The sequence below is a fragment of the Syngnathus floridae genome, chromosome 2 (genome assembly GCF_059516105.1).
Source record: "Syngnathus floridae isolate MCC-2025c chromosome 2, RoL_Sflo_1.0, whole genome shotgun sequence".
In the NCBI taxonomy this organism is placed as follows: domain Eukaryota; kingdom Metazoa; phylum Chordata; class Actinopteri; order Syngnathiformes; family Syngnathidae; genus Syngnathus; species Syngnathus floridae.
The window spans coordinates 23,858,736-23,878,354 of record NC_142414.1 but is presented as its reverse complement, the minus strand read 5'-3'; the positions used below and the strand labels follow the sequence as shown (position 1 = coordinate 23,878,354).

The window sequence follows — 19,619 nt, the reverse complement described above, 5'->3', positions numbered from 1 at the left end:
GCAAAGGCGCCACAAGAAGTTTAGCTTCTTGTCGTTGCAGCTTATGTGAACATGACTCAAGTTGCCACTGTCCAGTATGAGGGTGCTAAGTAACGTCACGTGAAAAAAGATTGCGCTATTTGCGCTTTTTTCTTTTTACATTTGGAAAATAATTCATAGCTCTCACCAAAAATTCCAGTTTTGAAAAAGAATTGTCATCATTTTGGAAATCAAAAAATGAAAATGGCAGTTTTTTTCATTAATATTGCTAGCACAATCTCATTGAATCTGTTTAGTATCCAGATCCAGATAAAATTCACCAAATAAAAAAGAAGTGTGGGGGGGGGCGTGCGCGTGCGCGTGCGTGTGCGCATGTGGTGCACATGTGTTGGAAATTCTGAAAGATTAAGGATTCTTCTATAGTAACTTCAAAGCGGACACTCAAAAAGGAGTTGTTTGTAATGATGAGTAATTATCAGCATTGACAATGAGGACCATATATGGATCACTTCGCAGAAGCAGTGTGATGATGTGTGCGCGCGCGTGTGTGCGTGCGTGTGTTGGGGGGTGCCACCAAGCTTAGCATCTCCCAGATGTGCAAACCATATGTTGTGACTGAAATTAAAACAAAATAGGAACAGTGGAACATGAAAGGGATTTTTTACTTTGTAAAGAAAGTTAGCAGTCTCTACAGATAGGGTGATGGCCGAGAAGACGCCACATGAAAGAGGCGCGGATGTTGCTGTGCTTTTTGAACCTCTTATTCCTATTTCCTGCTCATAAGTTCATCGAGCAGATGGGGACCAAAGACACAAGGAAGTTTAGATTTTCTGCCCCACGGCCCATTGTATATGATGCATGTAAGTGCGTAACACTGCAGTGTTATCATTTACAGATGCTTGAGTGCACACCAGGAGGTCACAACAACAATGGGGGAAAGGGCCTCACAAGGACAGAGCTTCCACCATCCTGGCATTAATTCCTGACATCATGTGCATGATATCTTTCTTTACAAAGATATATATATATTTATAAGAAAATGCAAATCAACGTATTGCTTAATTTGAAAAACTGAGTCGGGAGAATAGTCCTCTCGACTGCATTTGTGATTTTTACCCAATAACGTTAATGTTATCATGAAATGTGAGGTCAATGAGTGAGTGAAGTCTTTAAGAGAAAATGTGTTTAAATGGTTAAGTGGGTACTGGGAAAAAAGAAGCTTGAAGCGGATCGCTCCGACTCCGACGGACCAATCCAGGTTTCTGAAAACAAATACAATACTGCCATCTGTAGTTACTCTAGTATACTACAGCAGGGCCACGGTAAGGTTGGCAGTGAAACATCACTTTGATTTGATTTTGTTTATTTCGGCAAGTACAACACACTTACCACAACTTCATTTCACATTTTGTTTTACACGACTTATCAAAATGGGAAGTGGGATAAAGCAGTTCTGCATATCTAGTCCCGTCCCGATTACAACCAAGGGTTTCACTGCCAGACACACAATCTACATTACTACAGTACTCCCATAATCATGAAAAGAGAGAAACAAAAGAAAAAGGAAATGTGACCAGGATAACATATTATTGAATATGGCAATAACAAATAAAGTTGAAGTTTGAATATGGTTTGGATACAGCAATTATTTGGATACAACAATAACAAATAAACTGGAGGTTTGAATATGATTTGATGATGATTTACCTAACTAATCTTTTAATTGATATCAATTTGTTTTGAATACTGCAATGCCAAGTTGATTTAGTTATAATATGTTTTAACAGTTTGATTTGAATACAACAGCGACAGTTTAATCCATTTCAAGAGAGTTGGAGTCACAATCTTTTAGGGCACCCCGGGCACTGTCCCCAACAACAGGCGGTACTTGCACCCACCGATCACAGCTAATCGTTTCCCACTGGCCTCCTGTAGCTTCCCACTGGCCTGTAGCCATTTTCTTATGAAGTTCAGACATCTCAAGGCCATTATCTCTGGCCTCTCTACTCTCAGTCCTCAGGTTGCTTTCCAAGGCTGGAAGTCCCTCGCTTCCAAGGACGCCAGCCTTCGCTCCTTTCAGCTTATTTTGTGGGTGCAAGTGCAACCTCATGAGGGTCAACGTAGAGTGGAGATGGTTGATTTCACTGAAAACCCAGCTTAGGAGAGCCATAGCATATCATACAGTTGGGGAAGTGCCTGTTCCTGCCGCTAGGAGCTCTGCTCCTGGTGTGCTCTCAAGACTGCAACTCCCTCTCATTTATGTATTATTCCACATTCCACAATATTGTTTATGTATTTTGGTATCAGCGTTGACAACAGTGTTCAAGAGTTTTTGTAACAACATTTTCACTCCACCAGCACAGGCACCAGCCTGGATTGTAGACATAATACAAGAGATTTCTATTACCTGGTAGCAAGTGTTCAAATATCAACAGTCCTCTGCGCCCAAGGTTATTTTGTCTCAGTTTGAATAGATTTAGTTTGTTGGGGTGCATATGTACCCATATCGCCATTTTCATTTTTCTTCTTCAAAATTGAAATTCTGTAGGGAGCATGTGGCATTTGTTTTAATTGTCACAGATGGAAAAAGACTGATTTCGATTGTCACAAATCCACATGCATTTGCAATCACCATTGACATACTCAGTAGTGTTTCAAAAACAATGTTTTCAATCTAGATTCCAACTTGTTGCGTTTTGCTCAAGATGTCCGTTGTTGAACAAGGAAAACAAAGATGTGGAGTCATAGTTGGTTCTTTATTTGCAAGATCTTGGATTGTTTTACGGCAGTCAGTACACAATGCACTTCAGCAGATGAAACAACAACCTCATTGTTCCAGTCAGAAGGCTTTATAGTGTGCACAAGCAGGAATACAGAAGAGAAGAAAAGGGAGGGGGAAAGAAGGAAAAACATAACCTCATAAGGCAGTTATTTGTTCCGTTATCACCTGAACGTCTTGTTATCTACAGAATGTTTTGTATCTATGTGTCATGAAGTTAATGAGTTGTGCCTTATGTATAATGGAAAAGTTACCAAGCTCTGTGTGCCGTGTCTGTGCTCTGATGGAGCAACTATGTTTGCATAAATTAATAAGAGTACTTACATATTGATTGATATGATAAAGTATACAAGTTTGTATAAACTAACAAGAGTATGTACACATTGCTGTTGCTCCCTCTTCAGACTCCACCACCTGTTTTGTTTCTTCTTTATCTGTGAACTTATTTGTCCTGTGGAAACTTGTTGACTCTGTATTTTCTTTTATCCCCGTTTGATCCAAGTTTCTGTTATTGCAGTGACGTTGAGAAGTTTATCCAATGTCTAAAGACAGTCCTGTGTTTTTCAGAGGGTTGGACGGACGGATGATCGGATCATCATTTTGGGGTCTTTTCAGAGGTTTCAGAGTGGGCCTAAATAGAGATGTTCACATACATTTTGGCGCTAATAGATCCTAATTGATATTTCGACATTATTAGCGATGTATTTACAATGATTTTGAATGGACAAATTGTGATCGGTGCCTCATATGATCACCAAGTCACCAAGACATGAAAAAATGGAAGTGGGCGTGGCCATATAACTCCTTGAAAGTGAACGTTTTTCAAGGCGTTGGTTATTTCATAATTTCTCCAAGTTGAATGGGTGAAATAAAAATACGCTTTAATTCTTTCCCAAAAATACCTAAACTAAACTTGTGAGTGAAAATGGACCATCATGATGATTTCCGAGTAACGAGGAATTTTCGCTTTTACGCGACTTATCTGGCCACATCCAACATGGCAACTACGACGCAGCATAATTCTTCAAAGATGCGGGAAGCATCTAGCTTGTATCCTTGTAAAATTCCAGCGTTCTCATTAGGGTGACGTCAGCCCCAGCAGCCATTTTGTTAGCTAACTCAGAGGTAGCCGCTGGCGCGTGTGGTATAATTGCGTGCATTGTGCGTAGCAAAGCTTGTATTTCAATTCCACCGTCGTATTTCGAATTTTTATTTTACTCCAATCTGGTTTGACCATAAAACCGTAGGTAAGGAGATTACGTTTGTATTTGTTGACTGCGAGCCCACATCTAGACTGGACGGTCATTCATTTCTAAAGCCCTCTCGAGTTTGCTAGCTTTGGTGGCAAGCTAGCTAACTTGTTTGTCGTCGACAAAGGAGATAAGTGACGCATTTCGTGCGCCCCTTCAGCTCAATAAAATCAAACGTCCGAGTATCTACAGTTGTGTGGGTGTCAACGTTCGATATTTTTTTCGTGTTTCTATTTGCTTCTGGGCGGAGCAAATTCGAGTAACGAACTCAAGCGCATTCTTTTGCGTGTTTAGCTTCCTCGTAGCGAGGTAGCACCAAGAGGCTTCAAGCTGGCTACCGGCCTTTCAGAGAACATGTCCGAGTTGTACATTCGGGTGGCCGAGGATGAGAACGAAGAGCCGATGGAGATCCCCTCGGAGGACGACGGCACGGTTCTGCTGTCGTCGGTTGCGGCCCAGTTTCCAGGGGCGTGCGGACTTCGCTATCGAAATCCGGAGTCCCAGTGCATGCGTGGAGTTCGACTTGTGGAGGGCGTCCTGCATGCGCCAGAGAGCGACTGGGGCAACCTGGTATACGTGGTCAACTACCCCAAAGGTAAGCCCAAGTAGTGGATTTAATGAGAATTTAACAAAGGCCTGTGTATGGTACAACTAATCAAAGTTAAACGCTTTATAAACACGATCTTAAATGCTAAAAGAAAACATTGAATGTTTCTTTGACGCCAAGGAAGTATGTCAAACTGAGGGGAAGCGTTTAATTGAGCCTGGCTCAGCTTTGACTGAAAAATGGGCTTTGCTTCCATTTGAGGGCATTTAAGGGCGGTTACAATTTTTGAAGCGTCTGGGTGTCAATTAATGGCAGATGTATCTATTCCTATCCTAATTCTGAAAGTACACGTGTAAGTGCAAATCCAATATGCAACTTAGTTGTACTTTCTGCCATCTAGTAGAAGAGCATGTAAAATGTTGTGCTTGTTACTATACATAACTGACTTTGATAGATGACTAAAGAGGCATAATTTAAAAAAAAAAAAAAGAATCTGACTAAATGAAAATATTTTTGGAGTCACTGTTCTTTAAAGCTGCGCGAAATTGGAAAGAAATGTGATATGCCATATGGATTATGGATATATAATATTATTGAATATAGCGATATCGTCAGTGATATTTAATGTATCTAAAGAAATAACATTTTCATCAAATCAAGTACATTTTTTCTTGCAATAAAATAAGCTAGGTATTAGCTAAATGTAATTTCCCCTAGATAATGTTCAACTGTTAGATGGCTATGCGCACCTCAGTTTGCGTTCGACTTTTCAAATTCAGATAAAAGCAAAACATTCCACGAAACAAGAAAGTGACTGATCTTTGCAATAGGCCAGTAGGTTACGTTGATGCCGCAATATCAATATTTTTTTCATTATATTGTGCAGCCCTATTCCAGCTACATTAGCACACTTTCTAATTTGATAGGGCATCATTCCATGTCCATTCACACACCCCTCCTAGAATCTACGCTGGAATGCCTCTTAAAATTATTGCCGCCTTATGATGTCAAATGAAAGAATCTGATGATCAGATTCTCATCACCAGAGGGTTCCCTCTCCCTGATTTAGAGTTTTGAGGCACTCAAGCCTATGCTTTTGGGCTACCGGATCACCCCAAATATCAATAAAGACATGGTTAAGGGACAAAATGACCATCATGCTCATTCTGTGTGGTAAAGCTGTCGCAAACAAATCTTTTTAAACTCAATTATCCCGGCGATTACTCCAACAATTACTTGCGGAATCTTCCCTCACCCCAAAGGTGCCCATGTACTGCCTAGTTTACTTATTTCTTTTCTTTTTATTGGGGGTAGGATAAATGATTAAAAATGATTAGCATGTGTCTGCACACTCCAAAATAGATATTTTTCTTATTTTTTTCTAAGCCAATGTCAATGTGCTTGTCAATGACGTTTAGGCTGCTCATCAGGCAAATGGGTGCAGTTTGGATGGAAAGCCAACTACTTCATGTTTGGTCATCCTCAAAACAATGCATTTTCCTTCTTCCACAGATAACAAAAGAAAGATGGAGGAAATAGATGCTGCCTCAGCTGTGAAAGTCAAAAGGGGTTACCAGAAGACATCAGACCTTATTGTCCTCGGCCTGCCGTGGAAAACCACAGAGCAAGACTTGAAGGAATATTTCTCCACCTTTGGCGAGGTCATCATGGTACAGGTAGTGCAGCCCGTCCCTTTTTATGTCACATATGTGCAGCACTGTGCAAAAGTCTGATGCTACAAAGTTTTCCCCATCTTGTCACCTATTAGCTCAGTATTAGCACGGACATCGGACGTGTACGTAAGTGCATGCGGTGATTTATGTGGGCCGGCAACAGTGGCTTTTAGTATTTAAACTTTAGATGAGTAAAACTGCTGAATTGATGGAGAAGCTTGTTAATACGAGGCTAACGCCACCCATATAGTATGTCGAAAATGGGAAAGTCCCGTGCTGCTAAACCATGTAACCATCCGGAGGTGTTTAGTATGCACAATATCTTCATACTGCAAGAGTTGTACTGGCTCCATTGATCTTGACTTGAACAAAATTCCACGGCACCTTCCTCTCGTGTACGCAATGCGGGCACGTCTTTGTTAGTGTAGTTGCTGCTTCGTTTGGTTTACCTGCTGCTTTGTGGTCGCAGGTGACTGCACGCTGTATACAACACGCATAATGGCATGTTTTTTTTTGTTTTGTTTTTTCTCAAACAAATATTTCATGTCGATCATGATACGTCGGCGGTCTAGGACCTTCCGTCATCGTGCGTTCGTCGTTAATCATATTATAATCGCCTGTCCTCATTATTTTAAAAGCACTACCGGCATAACTTGTAGCTGTCTGTTAAACATTTGTTGTCGGCACCGACACGGAATGTTGGCTACCTTAACAAACACTTGCAAGCCTTCGCCTCTGTGTGAGATACATCGGAGCCAGACTTTGCCTTGTGTCAGCTTGTACTATTGTTGAGTTGGAAATGGCAAATTGTGGTTGAGAAAAACTATTACCAATCAGCAACTATCCTTTCCAGATCAAGAGGGATGCAAACACAGGCAACTCCAAAGGATTTGGCTTTGTGCGTTTCACTGAATATGAAACCCAGGTGAAAGTGATTTCTCAGAGGCACATGATAGATGGACGATGGTGTGACTGCAAGCTCCCCAATTCAAAGGTATTGTTTGCACTTCTCAAAAAAAAAACACATCAACAAGTGGACTGCTCTCTACTAATGTGTGGTCGTATGTGGATGGGCAGGCAGATGTTTGCGGTGTAAGTCTGTGAATGGATGGACAGGTGTTTGTTTTACTTTGTGTGACTGAATGGAGCGCATGAGTGACGTTTGTGTATTTGGCGACCAGGCCTTCCCTGACGAGCCCATGCGGAGTCGTAAGATCTTTGTGGGCCGCTGCACGGAGGACATGACCCCCGATGAGCTGCGGCAGTACTTCATGCAATATGGAGAAGTCACTGATGTCTTTATCCCCAAGCCCTTCCGGGCGTTCGCCTTTGTTACGTTTGCTGACGACCAGGTGTGACCAAATGGGCCGTCTATCCGTCCGTCTTTTTTGAAAGGCCGTCATGACACAGCCGCTGGTTTTGTGTCCTCAGGTGGCCCAGGCCCTGTGCGGAGAGGACCTCATCATCAAAGGCGTCAGCGTGCACATCTCCAACGCTGAGCCCAAACACAACAATAGTAGGCAAATGATGGAACGAGGGCGCTTTGGGGCTGGCGGCTTCAGTCAGGCGTACGGCGCTAGTCGCGGCGGGCTGGGCGCGGGCGGAGGGGGCAAGGGCGGGGTCAACTTCAGTGCCCTGGGCCTCAACCCGGCCATGGTGGCGGCTGCCCAGGCGGCATTGCAGAGCAGCTGGGGCATGATGGGCATGCTGGCCAACCAGCAGGGGATGAGCACGGCGGCCGGCGGCACGGCCGCCACCACCCGCGATCAGACGTACGGCTCCACCAGCACCAGTTACAGCAGCCCCACCACAGCTAGCCTGGGCTGGCCGGCAGGCACTAACTCTGCCTCAGGCAGCGGCTTCAGCTCGGGCTTCGGCACCTCCATGGAGACCAAGTCCTCCAACTGGGGCATGTAGATAAGTAGGCGGCAGTTGTGTCGGTATCCTAGGCCAGGGCTCGGGGCCCGCCGTCAAATTAGGAAAAGCATTTAGTTTGAGGTGTTCGCCAGTTTAGCGTGGCCCTTTGAGACTGTACCAAAATTTTCAAGTCCCTGGTCTAGGCTCCTCCGGTAAGTACGATAAAAAAAAACATGAAAAAAAAAACACTGCCTTTTTTGTTAAGTCGGTATGTGTGTGAGTGACACTAGTCATGAGTGGGTTTAGTTAGCTGCTTTTCAGAAAACCATGTGCATGCGGCGTTGTTTGTAAACATGCGAGAGTACCACCAGACCGCCAGGCCCTCTCAAGAGGGCTTGATATCCTTGTGTTGTGTATGTAGTGCACTTCTACTTTTTTTTCTGATCTGATGGAAACGCCTTGCCAACCGTCTCTCCTGCAGTTAACCAACTGTTTCGCACGCTCCCGGGAGGAAGCGCCTCACTGGCGGCAATGTTCTACAGATCTCAGTATCACGTGTAAACGCTTTGCCATCAACACCACACAAGCTTCACTCTGCATTTACTGTGCTCCACGGTGGGTGTCACCTTCTCATTCCTCTCCCTTTGTCGTGGACTTCTTGTCTGAGATCGATGAGTGGGATTTGATGTGGAGCGAGCGAACGAACGAACGAACGAGTGCCACGTGAACGAAGCACGAGTGAGCAGAGACTGCCTGGTTTTTGTTGGATTTTTGTTTTTCTTTTTTGGAAGGGACAAAATGCCTGCGAGGGTTTGAAGAAGCTGTGGCTTTGTACGAGTGTGCGCATGTGTCATCCCAAGGACATCGTTTCCCAGCCCAAGTAGTCGTTTTTAGAATGCAAGTGCTAAGACTTATTTGTATCCTTCCAAGTTTCCTCTTGATGTCCAATTCAATGTGAATTGTGTGTCTGCTTGTGTGCTTATCTTTTCTGTGTTATTACCTGGCGACCTCCGTGTGTGGAAATTCGACTGCTGCTGTTTGAGCGTTTGGAAGTGTGCTGACATGGCAAATGTTTGATATGGGCCTATTGAAAGTTTGAGTTTTGAATGAGGGTTTTCTCCCCACCCCCCGTTATGTTTTGTGATTTGAAACTGAAATAAAAGGAGAATTTGACTAGGTTTTATGCACTCTTCACGGTGACTTCTTTTCCTCCAGTCCATTAATTGAACTGCCAACGCTTTAATTCACACGTATAGGGGCCCTCGGACACGGATCTTCGGAACCAGGAGTCACTCACGGGGGGAGTTGAAGACCGCGGGAGAAACCACAATGGAATTTCTACACGAATGCCTTAAATCCAGAAAAAGGATCTTCAATCCCGCCCCGCGAGAAACCTTGGACCCCCTCATGTTTAAGTGGCCCCAAGTCCCACTGACATCTTCCAAAACCTTCCCAGTCTAATCTAACATACAGGAAGCCGCCTGTTTTTATTGTTTTGTTTCGTTGTGAAGTACTTTTGGTGCACACAAGTTGAGCATATGAAACGATATTATGGACAAAGGACATAATTTAGTCATGGAAAAATAAACGCATTTGAGTTGTTCACATGTCTGTCATTGGAGATGAAAAGCAGATTTATTTGTACTCCACTTTGAGCTCTGTTTATTGTGAGCCCATGTCTGACCGCCTCCATAGCATCATTGTTTATTTTGATAGCTACGCGTTTCATTTGCTGGTGATTCGGTGTCTTTAGTGAGATTTAGTGCACCCGATTCTGACTGCCTTGTAAATTTCCATGTCAATTTTATTTTAAATTAAATGTTTGCGAAAACGAAAGATTCAAGATGGAAATGTTCCCTTCAAGGAGATTAAAATTTAAACCTATACTTGCTGTATTTGTTCTGTCACGCTTAATTGTAGTGCATCCTTTAGTGACTTGCTATTAACCACTTCAGTGAATGTACTGTCACGTGTTGATTTAAATCCAGACAAGCCAAATGAGAAAGGGTTGGAGGGGTGGATTTCGTAGCATTGGCGACATCTATTGGACAATCGCGAAACTTCTCTGTGCGCCTGTTTCAATAAACAATTTTATGGGTGTCTAAGCAAAATGAATATCTCAATAAGCTTGAAGTAAAAAAAAAAAGTCCAATGCAGCAAATCTGATGTTGCATTTTAAAGTAAGAATCCTTCAAAGCTTGTAATTTCGACCTTAACACCTGGTTAAAATAATTCATTAAAATACGATCGTCATTTATTCTCAACTATTCTCAAAATACTTAGGTTGGATACCTCTACTGTGCTCAAGCACTAGCGTAGCAAATTTGATTTTTAATAATAAAAAAAAAAACAGGTAACTGAAAATTGCTGAATTCAGAGGAAGTTTTATGATTGATTGATTGATTGATTGATTGATTGATTGATTGATTGATTGATTGATTGATTGATTAGGGCTGGAGTTAGGGTTAGGGCTAGCCCTAACCCTAGCCCCAACCCTAGCTCTAACCCTAAACCTAATGTTGGATTTTGTCCACAATTTAGGGAGCGCGCTATCTGCGCCTCACGGCAAAAGCCATTGCCAATCACCTCTTATCCAATTTACTCACTGCGTGCTCGTTTGATTTCTTCAGATTTAGGAAAATGCTAAGACACTGAAGCAGAAATTAGACTTACACAGGTTGGTTGAGTTCAATAACAATTCATGTTCAGGAAGCTCTGTTTTCAGGAAAGTACAATACAGCGCTGGGCCTTTCAAGAGCAGAAAGTCTCCATTCAGAAAAGGTAACGTTCAAGGTTCTTTGGTCAGCTTATATTCAGTTGCACATGCCAGTGTGAGCCGAGTTTGATGGGTGATGAGTCTTTGAGGCGGGGCAAGTTCGCAGGAGAGTCTGATTCCATGGGAGTGGGTGCTGGTTCGGTGAGAGCTGGTTCCGTGGGGTTGGGTGCTGATTATGGGCGATTCGATGTGTGGGGGCTGTTGTTTTCCTTTCCGTCTTTCAGACTTGACGATCATCTTTGGCTGGGCTGTCTTCCTCTGGCACCTGCTGGTTTTATCTCCAAGTGACCTTCCTGTAAACATTCTCCTCCTTGCACATACACTGTTCCACCTCATCATTCTTTCAATTTTGTCATTTTGTATGGAATTATGTGCGCTTTTGGCTGTGACATCATCTACGTATTTATCAATGTTCCCTGACTATGCAAAGTTTGTACTCACCACTTACCTTGTTTTTGTTTGTTTGTTCTTTTGATCTCCATGTACTTGCTTACGTCATCATATTCTTAGTTTAATCATGCTTTCAACCATCTTTTCTTTGTTAGGCAAAATATTTCCCTCTGTCTAGAACGTTCAGTAGTAATCGAAAACTGGCGTCTAGCATTAGTCAAAACATAAGATACAAGCAAGTACTGAACATTTTTAGACGACTGGCAGTGTCCGTGATTTAGAAAATCCTCAGGCATGCATTAAACAGTTCCTTAAGGGTCATTAAGCTATTCAGGCAATATATCAAAAAACATTTGTTATTTCAAAGTGCTCAGAAGTATATATCATATATATCTCATTACCACTTATCAAAAATGTCTAGTTATGTCTCCTTTATTGATTTGGTGTGTAGGTATAATTATATGCTTAAAATGTTTATTTTATTTATTTAATATGTGAATATACTTGTCTGCTTATGTACTTTATTCAATGAGGTTTGAGCATATCTGTTTTTGTAGCTAGGCAGGACTTTTTGTATTTCGACGCCATTCCTTCACTAACTCCAGCACGAACCCTGACCCGAGCCCTAGCTCAAACCCCAACCCTAGCTCTAACTCTGTGTTGCAAATTTTTCCACGATAAAATAATTTTAGGGAATCTTGGAAAACATGTTGGAATGCGGCCCCGAGGACGAGAGCTTGACACCTGTGACCTTTGACCATGATATTTCCCTAATAAAGTGGCCTGTTATTAGGTACACTTGAAAATGGCGGTGTATATAATGGAGTGTCCGTGTGATTCCCTCGTTAAGTGCACCTGCGTGAAAAGTTTTAGCTCCTGCAGAACGTGAAAGTGACCAAAAACATTTCACGCAGGTGCGCTTAACGAGGGTCACTTGGAAAACATGTTGGAACGCAGCCCCGAGAACTAGAGCTTGACACCTGTGACCTTTGACCATATTTCCCTAATAAAGTGGCCTGTTATTAGGTACACTTGAAAATGGCGGTGTACCTAATGGAGTGTCCAAGTGACGTCACAGATCAATTAGCCAATCAGGAGGTGGGGATGAGGGCGGGTGTGGCACTTTTCACTTTCACTTAAGCTTTTTCCCCATTGAAGTGGCCTGTGATTAGGTACACCTCATGGACATTACAATAGGTACACTACTCGAGGTAAAAAAAAAAAGAAAGAATAAATAAGAAAGTGTAGCGAACGATTCGGTGACCGATTCTTTTGAACAAATATTCTGAGTGAACCGATTCAATTCAGTTCGTTAAACTGGAATGCACATCACTAGTACAGTTGACCAGGTAGTGCCAAGTTGAAATAGCCGACTGGTTAGTGACGCGGGCTCTTGATCCGTAAGAACTTGGTTCGGTCCCAGGAGTCAGACTCTACCTAAATGTGTTTTTATTGTGCAATTAACCCTTTATTTATTTATTCTTTTTTTTTTTTTTTACCTCGTGTAGTGTACTTATTGAAGTGTCCATGAGGTGTACCACACATATACCTAATCACATATTGTCATATAAAGCAGTTAACCAAATGTCTGATTTTTATGTTTTAATTGGCGAATATAAAAACAAGGAATATAACACCAGACAAGTTTTAACAGGTTTTAATGTTTAATAAAATAATAATGACAATAAAAGTAAATTTCAAACCAGCAATCTAATGTGAAATTGCAGTAGATATATTGGATGACAATATTTAGGCGTATATATGCATACACGTTATTTAAAAACTACTATAAGTGTTATAAAATCAAGATTACCCAAAGAGAAGCATAATCTCCCCGTTGTTGCATAACGGCGCATCCCTTCATGCAATAAAGTTAGCCGTTGCTTGGAGAAAACGCGCATAAAAGAAGTGGTGTTTCAGTGAGTGGTTCTTTCTTTCCTTTGCAAATCGTAAATCGACATTCTGGCTTACATAGTTCACACCAGGAGGGAGACGCAACACGTTCACTGACTGATCTGTTGATGCACGGGAAGGAAGGCAGTTGACCCATTGACTCGTTCGCGAACGGGAAAGTCAGGATTCGTTCCCTCACTGATCCGTTCTCGCGATGAACTGGAAATGCGAATCACTGACTCACTGATTCTTCACTCACAGATTCGTTCGTTGGTGAACGGGAAATGCAATTCACGACTCGTTCGTGAACGGGAAGTTACGTCATTTTCTTCTTCGTTTGGTGTTACGGCGAGGTGGCACCAGCTTCAATGGGCATTACCGATACCTACTGGTTTTAAGTCATATGAACTGAAAATAGAACGAATCACTTTAGGAAGTGATTCGGTCACTCCCGTTCAATGAAAGGATTCGTTATTTTGAACGAATTGTTCACTCACGAGCCAACACTATCGCATCCCAGCTGATGCTGAGCTCCCATCAGGCAAGTAACATTAGACACGCTGAGGTGCGGAAGAAGGCACTAGCATCGCCCAATGAACAAATAGAAATAAAGGAAAAGGAAAAAATAATGAAATAAAGAGGAAAAGAGAGAACACTGCTGGGAGGCTGCCACTCACAGTCGTCCCATAAATAAATAAATAATAATAAATTGAATTGCAACATCGGATTTGTGTGAACATGTTTTGTTTGGATACTTGAGGTGGTCTACTGTACCCTCTGGCAACAGGATAACAAAATTTTAATTTTAATGAATTTATTATATTTGATGTAATGGTCAAAATTGCGCAATTGAGAAGAGTTTTATTTTCAAATGCACCATTAGATTTGTCTGGAATCCCGGTGGGGTCTCTGTCGTCAAGAATATAACACCACACAGGAAGGCCAAAGCCGGAATCAAACCCTTCAACTTGAAATGTGAGGCGGAAATGCTAACCAGTGCATACCCTATTCTTTTTTATTATATTATCTCTTTTGTTATTATTATTATTTTACAATTAATAACCATGTAAAGCCTTTTGAGTCCAGTCTGGTAGAAGTGCACTGCAATGTAGCAGGTTACTAGGAATTGAGTAGTCTGTTCTGTTCGTCGTCCCCTCATTTAGAACTACACACAAACACTTGGAAATCCTGTGAGTAAGAAGCAAACAAGCTAATTATAAAGGGATTGAAATCTTTATTTAGCCTAGTACAGTAGAGTGCAAAGCTTCACCTTAAATCCAGTGTTAACACTGCGGACCCCAGCCTAAGTTTGACAATGTAGCAACACATTCTATGGCTGGAAAGATAAAAGGTGCACAACACGTTGCTGATACGAGTTAAGGAGTTAAAATTGCTGTGGTTATACTGGTGGAATGTGTGACATGTCCTCTTTTGCATTCAGTGTGTTTGCCATGTTATTCTTTGACGTGTACGCCGCTGTTCTTCTCGCTACGCATTGTAGGAGGAAGACGAAACGTTTCCACCGTGTCCTGTCCAGTTGGTGTGGATAAAGCGGCCCGGCTCGGTCAGCAGCTCGTACGTGTGAGCCCCAAAGTAATCTCTCTGAGCCTGAACACAACAACAAAACAGCACTGACAAAAGGCACACTCACACCAGGGCTTTTCAACTCTGATGAACCCATCCATAGAATTTCTATCGGGCTCCTCCTCATTGGGGATGAGTGTGCTGAAGCATGACAAGAGGGATGGTACAATCTGAACCAGTGGCTCAGCCAATTGTGGGGCACATTTGGACAGATTCAAACCTACAGGCAAGTCTTCAAAGAACCTAACATACATGAAATTGGAAGCTAGCGTACCCAGCTTTTTTGAGTTGCACATAAAAAACAGAATCAATGTGGTCCACCCAAGTGGAGTTGAGGTACCTGGAGGAGGTTGGCAGGCAGCATGTTGTGCCTGTAACCGTCGTAGAAAGACAGAGCGGTAGTGAAGCAAGGCATGGGGATGCCGTGCTGGACGCCTGTGCTGACCGCTCGACGCCATGACACCTAAAAATCAAGTGAGAAATCTTGCTGTGACTGGTAACCATGCCTATTGAAGAACATCTCTTCAATCAAGAGCAACTTCCTATCTGAGGAGCCAGCCAACTAAATTATCGATTTATTTCTTAATCATATCAATAAAAGTGCTTCTTTTTTTCCTTTCTTTCTTGCTTGTTTGTTTCTTTATACAAGAATTGGCACAGGCCGTGCTAAATTTATCAATGTGTGAGATTGTTGGCTAAAAAAGACGTCACTGATGTTTTGGCTCGGGAGTATTCGGGGCGCATTTTGTTTTGATAATTCAATCCCCAATCAAATGAGTCACAAATCCCAGCTCATGTTCAAACAGGCTTTTTGATTTTGAAAGATTGCAATAGTCACTAGAGCCACAATGTCAGAGTTGCTTCACCGCAATCTTGACACAAAAGCGGAAATTGCTCTAGTGCCAAGCGGGTCTTTGTCAACATGTGACACTTCCTCATACCTGACACTGCTGCACAGCATCACTGAAGAAAGAGTCCAACAACAAGCTCTGCAACTCCGAGTCCCTGTCAAAGGCCTCCTTGATTTTGCCAAGGAACACGCTGAAGGGAAGCAAACACACTACTGAGGAATGAGGAGCAAATAAAGTGAAGCCTGGTCAAGCATGTTCCTTGTCACCGTTGCCATCATTTCAAATTGTGTGTGTGTGTGTGTGTGTTGAAGTGTACCTGCGGATGATGCAGCCTCCTCTCCACATTAGAGCAATGGCGCCGTAGTTGAGGGACCAGCCAAATTCTTTGGCAGCCTGACGCAGCAGCATGAAACCCTGCGCGTAGGAGATGATCTTGGAGGCATATAGGGCCTGCAAAAACACAACTTGATTGGACTTGACCACTTGTGAACCCGCGATGATCAAGTCATATATTGGTATGTGTTTCCTCAGGGATTGCGTGTGCTGTGGAAAATTAAAAATTAACGATGACCGTACCATTTCAAATGGCGAAACTTCGTGTCTTGTAGTACGTTAGTTTGCTTTGAGTTATGGATAGCAGAACAGCATGTGTGCTTAGTACTTGGTTGTACCTTCCTGATGTCCTCCAAGAAGGCAACCTTGTCACCGGTGAATGTGACTCCCGCCGGCCCCGTGAGCCTCTGGCTGGCCTCCACCCTCTCGTCTTTGAGGGAGGACAGACACCGGGCGAAGACGGCCTCTCCTGAGAAGACGAGATAGCTAATCAAGCCCGCATGCACGACTCGGCACACGCGAGGAGGAGCCGGGACAAGGAAGTTGTTTGTATTTCCCGTTAACTTGCAAAACAGGTTATTGAGGAAGCGTGGTATGAAAGAAAAAAGTGTGCCGCTACACCGTTGTTCAAATTGCTTCTTACGATTGAAGTAGCTTTGACTCTCACGATATTACGGGATATTATGGGACAAAGTGTGTCCCTTTACAACTCAACACAGGAAGCGTACTTTTATTTCTATAGGCAACCCTAGGTACAACCTTGGTTGTTTATGAAAGACGCCATGAGTCAGATGGCTGGCTGACAAATCCCCCTTATGTCACCTGAGATGAGCAGACTGCAGGAAAAGCTTCTTAAGGGCGGACACAAATCAAGCACGTTCCCTGGAAATGGCTCACTAACCTCCTCTAAAGCCAGTCACGCCGCAAGTCTGCAACTACTTTTCATGGGTTGCCGATTCTGGATGTCGAATCGCAAATGAATGGTGACCATTTAGCGGCTGCATTTTTTGTTATGAATATCATGCTGTCTTCTTCTGTGAATATAGTGGTTTTTTTTTTTAAATATTGTCCTTTTAAATCCTCACCCATATTTATAATGTCATTGCTAATGATTCATGAATTTCTAGTTCAGTCTTGTTACATCATTGTGTGCGGGTGGCTTAACCTTCCCACTTCCTGATTTCTTATTTTCCCCCACCGGTGTGACATGACACATTTGGCAATGATTTGGCAGGTACACGAAAAAGGAAACAAACTACTTCCTTACCGATCAAAGTCACCGGAGTGCCGTATTCCAGGGCTGATATAGCAGTCCACTTGCCCGTGCCTTTCTGTCCCGCACTGTCGCGGATCTTGGGTAACAAATGCTTGCCGTCAGCGTCTCGATACTTGAGAATGTTAGCGGTGATCTCGATCAGGAACGAGTCCAACTCAGTCTTGTTCCAGTCATCGAAAGTCTGAGGGGTTGAAAAGCAAAACGGGCAGCTACAGTCCACCAGCGGTTATCAGAAGTGATGCGGTCATATGCGAAAACTCACCTTGGCCATCTGGTCGTGGTCCAGGCCGAGCACATCCTTCATCAGGTGATAAGCCTCACAAATCAGCTGCATGTCGCCGTACTCGATACCATTGTGAACCATTTTGACAAAATGACCCGCGCCCTCGTCTCCCACCTACACAGGGAAGGAGTCTCACATCACGGCGAAGGCGGCTACACACGCCACATTCCAAAAGTCAAGAGGAGCCGCTCACCCAATCACAGCAGGGCTCTCCTGTTCCCACTTTGGCAGCGATGCTCTGAAAGATGTCTTTAATGTGAGGCCTTTAAAAAGGAAGCGTAGCAAAAGTGAGGATGGAAGAAGCAAAAATTCATTGTAATGTATCAAATTGTCAAGTGTTCCAGTTCAGTTCCGGATTCAAACATTTCAAACTCAAATTTGACATTTTTTTCTTCCCAGGCCCACTGTCGAAGTATTTTGAATCAAAGTATTTACTGAAATTATGACGTCAATACAGCATGAGACTGCTCCATGATTTGGCCGTTTACGTCACCATGAACTGCGACACAAAACTCAATGTCTTAGAACTGAAAATATGTGACGTACACCAACCATTGGTCTCTCATTGATGAACAATTTTTGTCATCACTGTGTCATTGTCTAATTCTTCTGCTGTTGGTTATACTATGTCTCACCAGGCCTCTGGATGTCCTCCCGGCATGAGTGAGGGTCCATAGCGCGCCCCCTCCTCGCCCCCGCTGACTCCGCTGCCCACAAACAGCAAGTTCTTCTCTTTCAGACTCTTACAGCGCCGCTGTGTGATACAAAGGCAAAGAGGCAGTCAGAGAAAATTCTAAGATGAATCTCCATGACATGTTGTGTCCTTCTTACAGTCGTGTCTCTATATTCAGAATTGCCGCCGTCGATAATGATATCCCCGGCCTCAAGGAGGGGAACCTAAAGGAGGACAGAAACACAACAAAATCAGCAATAAGTGGAATTCAGGCACTTATAATATTGCAGAAACCAACCAGCTTGTCGATGAAGTCGTCCACGGCCTGCCCGGCCTTGACCAGCAGGACGATCCTCCTGGGCTTCTTCAGCTTGGACACCATGTCTTCGAGTGACTCTGCGCCAATCACCTTGGAGCCCTTTGCCTCGTTCTGCAGGAAGTCATGCACCTTGGACACAGTGCGGTTGTAGGCACACACCTATTGAACAGACATCAGGATACATAATTTCCAATGGTGGGAAGTATTTGTTGATTTTTCAAGTCTCTGTACTTTACTGGAGTATTTAATTTCCTGATAATATTTTACATTTAGTGCCGACATTTGAACTGAGATATCTGTGGTTTCTATTACTTCTATGCATATGGACTCTTTAGGTTTTTTTTTCTTTGAGCCAGGTTATCAAAACGAGTATTGTGTATTATTTTTGTATTTATCAATATTTCAGAGTCTGTAACTTTTTATTGTTACTTAACTAAAATAGGTACATCAGTGCTTCTAAATTTACCAGAACCATTTTTTTAAAGTATCTGTACTTCTACTAAATGAGTGTGAACACTTTTGCTACCTCTGCTAATGTATTTCATCCTTAAGTAGTAGGCATCTACTGTAGGTTAAGAAAGACTTGATAACTTACGACGAAGCCATGGTCATTCATGTTCATGATGAGGTTTTGGCCCATGACAGCCAAACCAATCAGTGCGATGTCTGCTCTGTGAGAAGAATGGGAAAGCGTTACATGGGCTAAAATGAAAAGATAGTATTTCTTGGGAAAACATGACATGGGCTAAAATGAAAAGATAATCATTGGTGGACTCGCATTGCAAACAAAGCAGAGTAATAAATGTTCGCTCAAAGAAATGTGTGGTGGCAATTATTAGAAGGAAGTGGATCTCCTAAAGCTCATCTTACATATACTACTCCGACACTTACTAGCAAACAAGCTAAGGTTCAGACAGTTGTTATTTTAAGTAAAATGCAAAAGCCTAGAAAGCAATAAGAATATTTATATAAATATCACTACAGCATGACTCTGACTACTAGAGGACGGTAGAGAACTTACTCAGGCATTTTGCTCAGTAGCGTTGTTACCGTAAATTTTCGAAATGACAGGCGGACGGCTTCCTCGTTCTCACATCAGTTTGATGGCTCCACCCCACTCCGACTATTAGCCAATCAAGAACCCTAAAATCACTCG

General features: G+C 42.8%; 2 protein-coding genes across 5 annotated transcripts; one reads left to right on the top strand and one right to left on the bottom strand.

Annotated features, from left to right (window-relative positions):
* The first annotated feature begins 3,841 nt into the window (after positions 1 to 3,841).
* Positions 3,842 to 9,971, top strand: tardbpa (TAR DNA binding protein a). Of its 4 annotated transcripts, none has more exons than XM_088368979.1 (7): positions 3,842 to 4,005; positions 4,303 to 4,603; positions 6,068 to 6,231; positions 7,082 to 7,222; positions 7,306 to 7,320; positions 7,410 to 7,580; positions 7,660 to 9,268. In XM_088368979.1, exons 2-7 carry the CDS (start codon positions 4,363 to 4,365, stop codon positions 8,143 to 8,145), a joined length of 1,218 nt encoding a protein of 405 aa, XP_088225105.1. In that variant the 5' UTR covers positions 3,842 to 4,005; positions 4,303 to 4,362; the 3' UTR covers positions 8,146 to 9,268. The 4 variants fall into 4 exon arrangements, 3 of the variants coding, with proteins under 3 accessions (XP_088225105.1, XP_088225104.1, XP_088225106.1); XR_015857113.1 differs by adding an exon at positions 9,342 to 9,971 and having other exon boundaries at positions 3,853 to 4,603; positions 7,660 to 8,700; XM_088368978.1 differs by having other exon boundaries at positions 3,853 to 4,603.
* A 4,387-nt stretch (positions 9,972 to 14,358) lies between these two features.
* pgd (phosphogluconate dehydrogenase) lies at positions 14,359 to 19,573 on the bottom strand. Its single transcript, XM_088369300.1, has 13 exons — positions 19,485 to 19,573; positions 19,059 to 19,134; positions 18,443 to 18,622; positions 18,303 to 18,368; positions 18,107 to 18,225; positions 17,665 to 17,734; positions 17,451 to 17,585; positions 17,180 to 17,369; positions 16,251 to 16,381; positions 15,896 to 16,029; positions 15,670 to 15,769; positions 15,069 to 15,191; positions 14,359 to 14,752 (listed from the first exon to the last, which is right to left on the bottom strand). Exons 1-13 carry the CDS (start codon positions 19,490 to 19,492, stop codon positions 14,633 to 14,635), a joined length of 1,452 nt encoding a protein of 483 aa, XP_088225426.1. The 5' UTR covers positions 19,493 to 19,573; the 3' UTR covers positions 14,359 to 14,632.
* Between the last annotated feature and the right edge of the window lie 46 nt (positions 19,574 to 19,619).